Genomic DNA, 12,818 nt, shown 5'->3' on the forward strand with positions numbered 1-12,818 from the left:
TGGCAAAACAGCTGCCAGCATCAAATCAAGCAATATATGTCCTCATTAACAGCCAGTGGGTGCAAAAGATAAATCCCCACTACAAGCATAGACTGACTATACATTTGTCTCTTCAGTCTGTTCCAACTGGACCAAAAACAATAGCCAGGCCAGGCGCGGTGGCTCACACCTGTAATCCTAGCATTTTGGGAGGCTGAGGCAGGCAGATTGCCTGAGCTCAGGAGTTTGAGACCAGCCTGGGCAACATGGCAAAACACTGTCTCAACTAAAAATACAAAAAAAATTAGCCAGGTGTGGTGTTGCGCGCCTGTAGTCCCAGCTACTCGGGAGGCTGAGGCACGAGTAGTGCTTGAACCCAGGAGGCAGAGATTGCAGTGAGCCGAGATTGCGCCACTGCACTCCAGCCTAGGTGACAGAGCGAGACTCTGTCTCCAAAAAAAAAAAAAAAAAAGACAATGGCCAGAGGACTGCCATACACTGATTCTGTTAGACTTCATTTAGGGAGTTATGCATGTTAAGTCAATTACAGTCTTAATTCCAGCCCCCTAATTCTGAATACTTCAGTAGTAGATGGCCATGAGGGCATTTCTAAGTCTTTAGCAAAAGTTTACTTTTAGAGTTATGTTTGGGAAAGATAGTAATCTAAAATGGTTGAATATTGATACTTAAAGACACACTTTAGTTACCTAAAGCAATTTACTTATATAAAATACTCTATTAGGGGTATTCATTTATTAACTCAGTGTACACTCAGTGTCTGTGTATCAGGTATGGAGAGGTGAGCAAGACAAGGTTTCTGTCCTGATGGAGCTTACATTATAGAGGGTTGGACAATAATGAATAAACAGCTAAACAGGATGGATGATTAATGATCCTTAAATACTATGAAGGAACTAACTAGAATGATGGTGAAGGCCCTGCAGTTAATCAGGGAAAGCTATCTCAAGAAGAAATCATTTGAGCTGAGATTTTTTTTTTTTTTTTTTTTTTTTTTTTTGGAGTTGGAGTCTTTCTCTGTCACCCAGGCTGGGGTGCAGTGGCGCAATCTCAGCTCACTGCAACCTTCTGCCTCCCAGGTTCAAGCCATTCTCCTGCCTTAGCCTCCCGAGTAGCTGAGATAACAAGAAACAAACACCACAGCACCCGGCTAATTTTTTTTGTACTTTAGTAGAGACGGGGTTTCACCACGTTGGCCAGGCTGGTCTTAAACTCCTGATTTAGGGGATGTGCCTGCCTTGGCCTCCCAAAGTGCTGGGATTACATGCGTGAGCCACCACGCCCAGCCTTGAGCTGAGATTTGATAAGTGAGAATGACCCACCTATGTGCAATCCTGGGAAAGAGCTTTCTAGAGAGAGGAAATAACAAATGCAACATTTAGGAGATACAGAGAGACTTGGAAGTTTTGAGTATTAGTGTGGAGACTAGTATAAACAGAGGGGAGAATTGTATTATATGGGATTGAAGAGTTAGGAGACCACGATTACTCAGGACCCCACAGACTCTGGTAGGGAGTTTAGGTTTTATTCAAAGCTAGGAAGAAACTGCTGAAGAGATTAAGTAAAGGATTTGATTGAATTTTCTTTTGAGAAAAACTGACTCTGACATCTGTGTGGAGAATGGATGGTAGAGAAGCAGTATAGAAGCAGATGAGACTGGCACTCTCAGTAGTCCACCCAGTCCCTGTGAGAAATGACAAGGACTTGGGTTAGGGTAGCAGCAGTGGAAATGGAAAGTAAATAGTATTTTAGAGGTAAAACTGATAGCACTAGTAATGGACTTGGCTTGAGTACCTGATTAGATGGTAGGGCCATTTACTTAGATAGGAAAGACTTGGGTATGTAAATATAGGTTAGAGGAGAAAAATCAAGAGCTTTGTTTTGTAATAAATTTTAAATGCTTATTAGACATTCAAGTAAAGATGTCGGCCGGGCACGGTGGCTCACACCTTTAATTCTAGCACTTTGGGAGGCCGACTCAGGTAGATCACTTGAGGTCAGGAGTTTGAGACCAGCCTGGCCAACATGGTGAAACCCCATCTCTGCAAAAAATACAAAAATTAGCTGGGCGTGGAGGTGCACGCCTGTAATCCCAGCTACTCAGGACGCTGAGGCAGGAGAACAGCTTGAACCCAGGAGGCGAGGTTGTGGTGATCCCAGATCGTGCCACTGCACTCCAGCCTGGGCAACAGAGCAAGACTCCGTCTCAAAAAAGAAAAAAATTTTTTTTGATCTGACAAGTCAGTGGGATTATGTTGAGTAGAGTATATACATATTCAAATTAAAAATATGTTGGCTAAAGGATACAAAATTTAGATAGGAGGAGTAAGTTCAAGAGATCTATTGTAGAACACGGTTAATAACAATATATTGTATTCTTGAAAATTACTAACAAAATTTTAAGTGTTCTCACCACAAAAATGATATGTGATGCAATGCATATGTTAATCAGCTCTACTTAGCCATTCCACAATGTATATATATTTCAAAGCATCATGTTGTATGCAATAAATATATACAGTTCTTTAAAAGAATATTAATATATTATGGGGTTTTTAACCTGAATACCTGCCTTGAATAATTTTAACACTGAGATGTCATACATATTGTATACATCTGTTTTATTATTTGTTTTGTTTGCAAATAATAGTTTGGCTGTTCAGTATGCTAATCTCTTTAAGCGTCTGCACATAATGCTAAATATGACAGTTTTTGAATTTATACTTTATAATTCATATCATCCATACCATTTTATTTTTTTTATTTTTTTGATACAGAGTCTTGCTGTGTCACCCAGGCTACAGTGCAGTGGCATAATCTCGGCTCATGGCAACCTCCACTTCTGGGTTTCAAGCGATTCTCCTGTCTCAACCTCCCAAGTAGCTGAGATTACAGGCATGCGCCACCATGCCTGGCTAATTTTTGTATTTTTAGTACAGACAGGGTTTCGCCCTGTTGACCAGGCTGGTCTCGAACTCCTGGCCTCAAGTGATTTGCCCACCTCGGCCTCCCAAAGTGCTGAGATTACAGACGTGAACCACTGTGACCGTCTGATACCATTTAAGACAAAACATGACATTTTTATCTTTAAGTGTTAAATATGTAATAATTTTGCTAAAACTAGTAAATTAGTTATTACTGGTAATGATTAGATGCAATTGTTCATTCATTATTTATATGAAGAACACTGCCCCACTAGTTTATAGTAGTCATCAATCCTTTTTCTGTCAAATAATTGATTTGAAATTTGACTGCATTTCCAAGCCTGAGATGTTGCTACGATGAGTCAAAATTAAATTTGTTGGCTGGGCACAGTGGCTCACGTCTGTAATCCCAGCACTTTAGGAGGTCAAGGCAGGAGAATCACTTGGGGCCAGTTCAAAACTAGCCTGGCTAACCCAGTGAAACCCTGTCTCTACTAAAAATACAAAAAAATTAACTAGGTGTGGCGGCACATGCCTGTAATCCCAGCTACTTGGGAAGCTGAGGCATGAGAATCACTTGAACCTAGGAGGCAGAGGTTACAGCAAGCCAAAATCACACCACTGCACTCCAGCCTGGGTGACAGAGTGAGACTCTGTCTCAAAAAGAAACAAAATTAAATTTGTTTCTCCAAGTCTACAGAGTTTTATAATTTGTAGAATACAGTAGTTTTATGGAAGGTCTTCAGAGAGTTTAAGACTAGTTATTGCTACAGTTATTGAGTTATTGTCCCAGAACATAAAATATGGTCATGTCTCTCTACTTTAAAATTCTTCGGTAGTTCCAACGTCTAAAAATAGTTTCTGGAGACTACAGAAAAAACTATCCTTAAGCTTCTTTTTTTTTTGGCTGGCAATAGTTCTTTTTTTCTGTTTTGTTAACTTAGCTACATAATTTACCTTGGTCTTTTTTCCCTCTGATAGGTGGTGTTACTATATTTGTGGCCTTATATGATTATGAAGCTAGAACTACAGAAGACCTTTCATTTAAGAAGGGTGAAAGATTTCAAATAATTAACAATACGTAAGTGTCATGAATATTTTGTGAGAGAAATACTGACAGAAATCTGGTCTTTACACAGGAACCACTGAGCTGGTTGATGATCCAGAGATGAGAGAGGTAGGGCATGGGCTGCCCACTGTGTTTAACGATGCATTGGCTTCTATAGATGCATGTTGTAACACTGCTGCTGTAGCCAGAAGTTATTACTTCTACAATTTGTGCTGCTGTGGTTCTGCCATAAACAGTAGAGATTTAAGAATGAAGAGTTACTGAGGGGAGTACATGCAAGTGTATTATTTTTTTTAAAAACTTTATAAAGAGAGTTCGATGCTCCTGTTTTTCCAAGTACCAGATGGTGTAAAGATCTTGTCTCATTCTATTAAAAAAAAAGGGGGGGGGAGAAAGTTGGGTAAGGAACCCATCTACTTTCCAATTGATGAAATTAAGTTGTGTTTTTCCTTTTGTGACACTTAGACTTTTTGTCTAGAGGTACACTGTAGAAAATTTGATGCTCGTTGTAGAAAGTAGATCGAATAATTTCATTAGCAAGCATAATGACCACTTTGTAACTTCTCAAAATATATATTTATGGTCTGCTTCCAGTCGTATTTTCTTCCATCCTTGTTCCCATCTGCTACCAGTTATTGTTCCGGAACATAAAATATGGTCATATCCTTCTACTTTTAAAATATTCAGTACCTACCACTTGCCATCAAGATAAAAGGAAAACAACAATGATAACAACAGTCATTCATTGAGAATTTACTATGTGCTTCTCCCCTCTTCTAACTCTGATACCCGGACATACTGAATTACTTGCAATTTTCTGAGTACGCTGGAGTTCTTATACTCTCATGCTTTCACACATACTGTTTCTTTTTTCTGGAATGTGATTTCTCATCTTTCCATTTCTTTCCTTTATTTAGCTAATCCTACTCACCCTTCAAAATATAGTTAATATGTCCTTTCTCAAGATGCCTTTCCTTACATTCTTCCTCCCCTGCCTGGCCCAGTCCTTATCCCCTGCTGGATTAAGTATCTCTCTTAGGTGTTTACATAGCACCCTATGCAAACCTCAATCATAGCTGTCATCACATTTTGAATTACAATTTGTCACTTGCTTGTTATTCTTTTAGACCAATGGTTCTCAACCTGGGACAGAATCACCCAGGGGATATTTGGCAGTATCTGGAGACATTTTTGGTTGTCACAGTTGGGGTGCTGCCGCTGTCTTCTAGTGAGTAGTGGCCAGGGATATTGGTAAATATCTTAAAACGCACACAGCAGCCTCCCACAACAAAGAATGATCAAGTCCAAGGTGTCAATAGTGCTGAAGTTGGAAAACCCAGCTCTAGACTGTGAATTCCTTGAAGTCAAGGACTGTCTTTTTACTTTTATTTCCAGCACACTCTAAAGTCTGTCACTTAATAGGTATTCAGTAAATGTTAGAGTGAATCAATGAATGCTTAGCAGGATCAAATACAAGGTTTTTGGTTTGTGTATCTGAAAGTGCTTAGTATATATGAGGAACCATAAACCAAGTGTATGAGTTTCTAAATATTTGAATTATTAAGGGATTTTTCATTCATTTTCTAGAGAGCAAATTTATCTAGGCATTTATAACATTTTAATTTAGACAGTGCTTTTTCAGTTTTTATCTTTGGTGAAGCAAAACATGCATTTAATCTTTAGTAACAAATCCCATATCTGTCTTCCTATTTAAAGACTAATTGTATTTGGTCTTTTCACATTAATTTTGAAAAAATGAGGGCTTATGTGTTATAAACCACATGTAGTTCTCATGTTCTGAATTATCATTTAATTTTGGTCTTACTGGAATATTTCTAGATAACTTTTTTTTTTTTTTTTTTTTTTTGAGACGGAGTCTTGCTCTGTCAGCAGGCTGGAGTGCAGTGGCACAATCTCGGCTCACTGCAAGCTCTGCCCCCTGGGTTCACGCCATTCTCCTGCCTCAGCCTCCCGAGTAGCTGGGACTACAGGCGCCCGCCACCACGTCTGGCTAATTTTTTTTGTTTTTTTTTTTAGTAGAGACGGGGTTTCACCGTGTTAGCCAGGATGGTCTTGATCTCCTGACCTTGTGATCCGCCTGCCTCAGCCTCCCAAAGTGCTGGGATTACAGGCGTGAGCCACCGCGCCCGGCCTTCTAGATAACATTTTTATAAGTATGCATTATTCTAGAAATTCAGGGGTCTTTTTTGTTTTGCTTTTGTTTTTTTGAGATGGAGTTTTGCTCTTGTCACCCAGGCTGGAGTGCAATGGCATGATCTTGGCTGACTGCAAACTCTGCCTCCCAGGTTCAAGCGATTCTCCTGCCTCAGTCTCCTGAGTAACTGGGATTACAGGCACACGCCACCACTCCCAGCTAATTTTTGTATTTTTAGTAGAGACAGGGTTTCATTCACCATGTTGGCCAGGCTGGTCACGAACTCCTGACCTCAGGTAATCTGCCCACCCCGGCCTCCCAAAGTACTGGGATTGCAGGCATAAACCACCGCGCCCGGCCAGAAATGCAGTTTTTTTGGGTTTTTGTTTTGTTTTGTTTCTTTGTTTTTTTTAGATGGAGTCTCGCTCTGTAGCCCAGGCTGGAGTCCAGTGGCATGATCTCGGCTCACTGCAACCTCCACCTCCCAGGTTCAAGCGATTCTACTGACTTAGCCTCCCAAGTAGCTGGGACTACAGGTGCACGCCGCTGCATCTAGCTAATTTTTGTGTTTTTAGTAGAGACCAGGTTTCACCATGTTGACCAGACTGGTCTTGAACTCTCGACCTCAGGTGATCTGCCTGCCTCAGCCTCCCAAAGTGCTGGGATTACAGGCTTGAGCCACTACGCCTGGCCCAGAAATTCAGTTTTTAACTTTGTTGCTCATTGTTAATTGTCTGGCTACAGGAATGTTAGAGCATTGTGATTTTTTTTTATCTAAAATGAGTAAAAAAGAGTATTACAATTTTATGTACTGTAAAGAGAAAAGCATTTGGCAGTAAAGAATGAACTACTGATAGACATGCTATAACCTAGATGAACCTTTAAAAAATTATGCCAAGTAAAAGAAGTCAGTTACAAAAGACCACATAAATGCACATATTTTCATTTATATAAGGTGCATGCAGTGGGCATATCCATAGAGACAGAAAGCTGATTAGTGGTTGACAGTGGTTGAAGGTAGTTGGGGGTGCAGAGTGACTGCTAATGGGTACAGAGTTTCTTTTGGGGGTGATGAAAATATTCTAAAATTGATTGTGATAATGGTTGTACAACTCTGTAAATATATTAAAAACTAGTGAATTGTACATCTTAAGTGGGGGAATTTTATGGCATGCAAATTACACCTTAAAGCTTTAAAAAAAAAAAAAAAAGAAAGGAATACTGAGTAATTTGAAAGATTTACCTCCCAAATTGTTTTATTCACTATAGTCTGTCTTAGGTTGAAAGAATTGTGTTAAAAAAAGAAATCTTATAACTAAGTGTGTAGGATTTTGAGGCTTTATTTGGAGCAGAAGTATGCAATTGTGCTTCTTTTAATTCATGTAACCTGTTTTTTAATATCATTCTTTGAGTTTAATTCTTCATCCAATGAATGCATAAATAAAAAATGAAAGTAATACCCTTTGTTTACTTCAGACACAAGATAGCACTGCAATATATTGTACCTTGCGGTGATTGCTGTTTTATGTGTTGCAGGGAAGGAGATTGGTGGGAAGCAAGATCAATCGCTACAGGAAAGAATGGTTATATCCCGAGCAATTATGTAGCGCCTGCAGATTCCATTCAGGCAGAAGAGTATGGCACTACTTCATATTTTATTAATTATTTTGATTTTTAAAATGTTTTAATGCACATTCTACTTAGCCACAAACTTTACACACACAGAATTACATACCAGTCTTAATACAGCTTACGTATCATATTAATAGATGTTACTTAAAAATTAATAACTAATGTCATACTATTCACTTAGAGTAGGATCATAAATGAATCTGCATCAGTCATATTTCCTTATGCCTAGTCTCTCTCTTTTATGTTTTCACTTAAATATGTATCTATAAGCCTTTTGCATATTTTTCAGACTGTCTCACTTCAAAAATTTGCCTTCAGATTATCCTCATTCCCTGCCTTGACTTATTTTTTAACTTACAGCTTATATATGGGGATGTGTTGATAGGGATGGGTATATTGGTATATATATGCATCCCATATTTATGATGCCAAGACTTACATTCTTCTTTTTTTTTGAGACAGGGTCTTGGCTCTGTCGCCCAGGCTAGAGTGCAGTGGCGTGATCTCGGCTCACTGCAACCTCCACCTCCCAGGCTCAAGCAATTCTCCTGCCTCAGCCTCCCAAGTAGCTGGGACTACAGGCATGCACCACCACGCCCAGCTAATTTTTGTATTTTTAGTAGAGACGGGGTTTCGCCTATTGGCCAGGCTGGTCTCAAACTCCTGACCTCAAGTGATCCACCCGCCTCAGCCTTCCAAAGTGCTAGGATCACAGGCGTGAGCCATTGTGCCTGGCCCAAAGACTTACATTCTTTAAGGTTTTACTATTTTTGAAATATTTCAGAGATTTATTATCATTTTATGATTATAAAAGTAATATGCCCATGAAAGAAAATTACTTTCAGTTAGTTTTATATGACTGTTAACGTCTTCATTTAGGCACTTGCATTGTAGTTATGTAGGAAAGTATCCTCTTTTAGCAAGTACACACTGAAGTATTTGAGGCACTAATTCAGCATGTTTGCAACTTACAATTAGTTAAGAAAAAATACATGTGTATATATATACATGCACACACATACATATATAGAGAGGGAGAGAGTATGACAAAGCAAAATGTTAGCCATTGGGGAACCTAGTTGTAGGATTTATTGTAGGGTGTATGGGAGTTCTGTGTCCTATTTTTGCAACTTTTAAAAAGTCAAAATTCACCTTCAGTGACATACTACTTTTAGGTTAAACCAGTTTATCTGGGATTCATAAACGCTACTTTACTTTCATGTTATAACACTTAACACAGTACCTTGTATATGATAGGTGCTCTATCAATGTTTGTTTGCTTTTATTAATGATTTGTAATGTGTCTCAATAACTCTTTGTTCTACTATGGTGCTTCTTACTTTCTGTTTTGTTCTTTTGTCTTTCTTCTCGTTTTCTGTGAGCTCTTCCATAGCAGACACTGTCATTTTATTCACAAAACCTTATTAAATTAAACCCACACATATTTAGAGTTACTAATAATTTGGGTATGCTATGCCTGTGTCTTACTGAATGCAGATGATGATGCTGTTACCAGGGAACCACTTCTATTCTTCCTGTCATAGTCTTAATATTTCCATTTGTCACTGACAGAAAGGATCTGTTATTTTGCTGCCTTTCCCTCTCTACTGTTCCTGTGACTGTCAGGTGGAGTTTTAAGAGACACACTGAGTAGTTAATACGTAGAAATACTATAAGAGTATATTCTAACAGTAATATTTGTGATATTACTATTTAATCAATAAAACTCTTATATTTTCCTGTATTTTGAGCCGTGTTCTCTAGCTATTCTTTGTTGTCCAAACCTATCCCAGTCCATTCTTACTGACACTTGTGTATAATTTTTCTGAACCTCATACTTTTCAATTCAAAACACTTAATTTTTTTCCAGATGGTATTTTGGCAAAATGGGGAGAAAAGATGCTGAAAGATTACTTTTGAATCCTGGAAATCAACGAGGTATTTTCTTAGTAAGAGAGAGTGAAACAACTAAAGGTATGAATATTGTTATATTAGTATAAGTATAAAATTTCTTGGGGCAGTATTTTGAGAAAGATATAGTGAAAGTATTTATTTTTCACCCAGGTGCTTATTCCCTTTCTATTCGTGATTGGGATGAGATAAGGGGTGACAATGTGAAACACTACAAAATTAGGAAACTTGACAATGGTGGATACTATATCACAACCAGAGCACAATTTGATACTCTGCAGAAATTGGTGAAACACTACACAGGTATGTGAATATTTCAAAGGTAAAAATTATTTCTTCACATTCTAGTTTATGAGGACAAAATCCATATCCCTCATTTCTCTTAAGATTTAACACACTTATTTACACATAATACATGCCCAATAAATGTCTGTTGTATTCTAAAGGGAGGAACAGGTAATACTTAGTACTTGCATTGTGCTACTCAGATAATGTGCTAATAGACTCTCATCATTTGGGTCCTTACATCTTACTGGCATAGTATTTACATTGGAGTTCATTTCACCACATGTACCTTATGAAAATAAACCTAGGCCGGGCATGGTGGCTCAAGCCTGTAATCCCAGCACTTTGGGAGGCCAAGGTGGGCGGATCACAAGGTCAGGAGATCGAGACCATCCTGGCTAACACGGTGAAACCCCGTCTCTACTAAAAATACAAAAAATTAGCTGGGCGTGGTGGCGGGCACCTGTAGTCCCAGCTGCTTGGGAGGCTGAGGCAGGAGAATGGCGGGAACCCGGGAGGCAGAGCTTGCAGTGAGCCGAGATCACGCCACTGCACTCCAGCCTGGGCTACAGAGCCAGACTCTGTCTCAAAATAAATAAATAAATAAATAAACCTAAAAGCAAATATTTATGGACACTTAGTAAAACTAAACATTGGGTAACAGAAAAAGCTATGTCAGAAGGATTACCTTCCTCTGCATGGGCTGGATCGCATAAGCTTTCCTAAAGTATAAATCCAGTGAAATTTGGTCTGACGATGCATTTTTCTTATCCTAGAAAATTAACCTATAGTAATTATAGACATTTTTGTCTTTCAAGGACCTCTGAAGGTATTTAATATTAGAATCTTCTGTCTCAAAATTTTTCATTACCAATTTGGCATATGAATGCACCTGAAAGTCTTTACATGATTAATACTAGGAGAGGGGATGTTTCCATGGTAATGTCTTCAATGACAGCTAGCTGCAAACTGAGTCTATCAAGTCAGCCAGCAATCTTGACATTGATCAAGCATGTTACCAAGCAGTGGCATCACTTGTAATTGCCTTTGTCACAATGTGAATTTATGTGGTTATTTTAGTGAGAATAGGAGAGAACATGTCTCATTTATAATAAGAAAGATTGTATAAGCAGAATTCACAAGTCAAGCTGTTATGAATCTAGGGTTCCCTGACTTTGTGTCTCCCTTATTTAAAAAAATCAGTCTCCTGCTAGGCATGTGGATTGTGCCTTTAATCCCAACTACTGATGCAGAAGGATCACTTGAGGCCAGGAGTTCAAGAACAGCCTGGGCAACATAGCAAGACCTCATCTCTTAAAAAAAAAAAAAAAAAAGGCCAGGCGCGGTGGCTCACTCCTGTAATCCCACCACTTTAGGAGGCCGAAACAGACAGATCACTTGAGGTCAGGAGTTTGAGACCAGCCTGGGCAACAAGGCAAAACCCTGTCTATTAAAATATAAAAAAATTTAGCCAGGCGTGGTGGCATGCACCTGTAGGCTCAGCTACTTGGGAGGCTGAGGCAGGAGAATCACTTGAACCTGGGAGGTGGAAGTTGCAGTGAGCTGAGATCACACACCACTGCACTCCATCCTGGGCGACAGAGTGAGACTCCATCTCAAAAAAAAAAAAAAAAAAAAGAAAAAATCTCCTAAATGATCCTAAATGAACTTTTTCCTTGATTTTTTGGTATGCCTCTTACAAATTAGTGGCTATTAGATAATAACATTTAATGATAACATTCTCTTTGAGAATTAATAAAACCCAGTATACAAAGGCAGAACTTTGGAAGCAGACAGACCTAGATTTGAATCCCATCTCTACCATTTACTAACTGCAGGGCCTTGGGGGAAAGTTGCATATGTTTTCAAAGCTTCATTTATATGAGATACTTGTGAAGTGCTAATTTAGCACAATACTGGAACATACTAAGTATTTAGTAAATAATAACTTAAAAATATATTTTTTTAAGTTATACTAAGTATTTAGTAAATATACTAATATATCTACTATATATTAGTATATACATACTAAGTATTTAGTAGATACAATATATTTACTATATATTAGTATATACATACTAAGTAGTAAATAATAACGTGTATATATATATATATATTTTTTTTTTTTTTTTTTTTTTCAAGTCAGAATCTCACTGTGTCACCCAGGCTAGAGTGCAGTGGCGCAATTTTGGCTCACTGCAACCTCTGCCTCCTGGGTTCATGCGATTCATCTGCCTCAGCTTCCTTAGTAGCTGAGACTACAGGCATGCACCACCATGCCCGGCTAACTTTTGTATTTTTAGTAGAGACAGTGTTTCACTGTATTGGCCAGGCTAGTCTCAAACTCCTGACCTCGTGATTCATCTGCCTCAACCTCCCAAAGTGCTGGGATTACAGACGTGAGACACCTTGCCTGGCCTTAAAAATAAATTTTACAAAATGTTTCACTTATGTATATTTCATGTTTTGCTGCTTATGGACAACTCCCTTTTTGTTTTGTGCTTTTAGAGTAAAACTTGAAAGGACTTCTGTTTTTGTTTTTCTACAGTTTAAACTTAAAACATTGATACACTATATGCCCCTTAATTTTTGTAATTGATATTACAGTGTAGTTTATTCATTTATCTAGAACATGCTGATGGTTTATGCCACAAGTTGACAACTGTGTGTCCAACTGTGAAACCTCAGACTCAAGGTCTAGCAAAAGATGCTTGGGAAATCCCTCGAGAATCTTTGCGACTAGAGGTTAAACTAGGACAAGGATGTTTCGGCGAAGTGTGGATGGGTAAGAAGCCTGAATTTTTGTTTTCTGTCATTGTTTAGCTGTGGATTAAAGTGCAACAAT

General features: G+C 38.5%; 1 protein-coding gene across 6 annotated transcripts in view; it reads left to right on the plus strand.

The window, feature by feature from the left end:
• Positions 1–12,818, plus strand: part of YES1 (YES proto-oncogene 1, Src family tyrosine kinase) — a 91,634-nt gene that overhangs the window by 57,328 nt on the left and 21,488 nt on the right. For all 6 annotated transcript variants that reach the window (XM_009433760.5, XM_009433761.4, XM_001148240.6 and 3 more), the window contains 5 exons: positions 3,903–4,002; positions 7,682–7,780; positions 9,648–9,751; positions 9,842–9,991; positions 12,603–12,758. In XM_009433760.5, coding sequence (XP_009432035.1) covers positions 3,903–4,002; positions 7,682–7,780; positions 9,648–9,751; positions 9,842–9,991; positions 12,603–12,758 — 609 coding nt within the window. The remainder of the gene's footprint in view (positions 1–3,902; positions 4,003–7,681; positions 7,781–9,647; positions 9,752–9,841; positions 9,992–12,602; positions 12,759–12,818) is intronic.

This window comes from Pan troglodytes, chromosome 17 (assembly GCF_028858775.2).
Source record: "Pan troglodytes isolate AG18354 chromosome 17, NHGRI_mPanTro3-v2.0_pri, whole genome shotgun sequence".
NCBI classification, from domain to species: Eukaryota; Metazoa; Chordata; class Mammalia; order Primates; family Hominidae; genus Pan; species Pan troglodytes.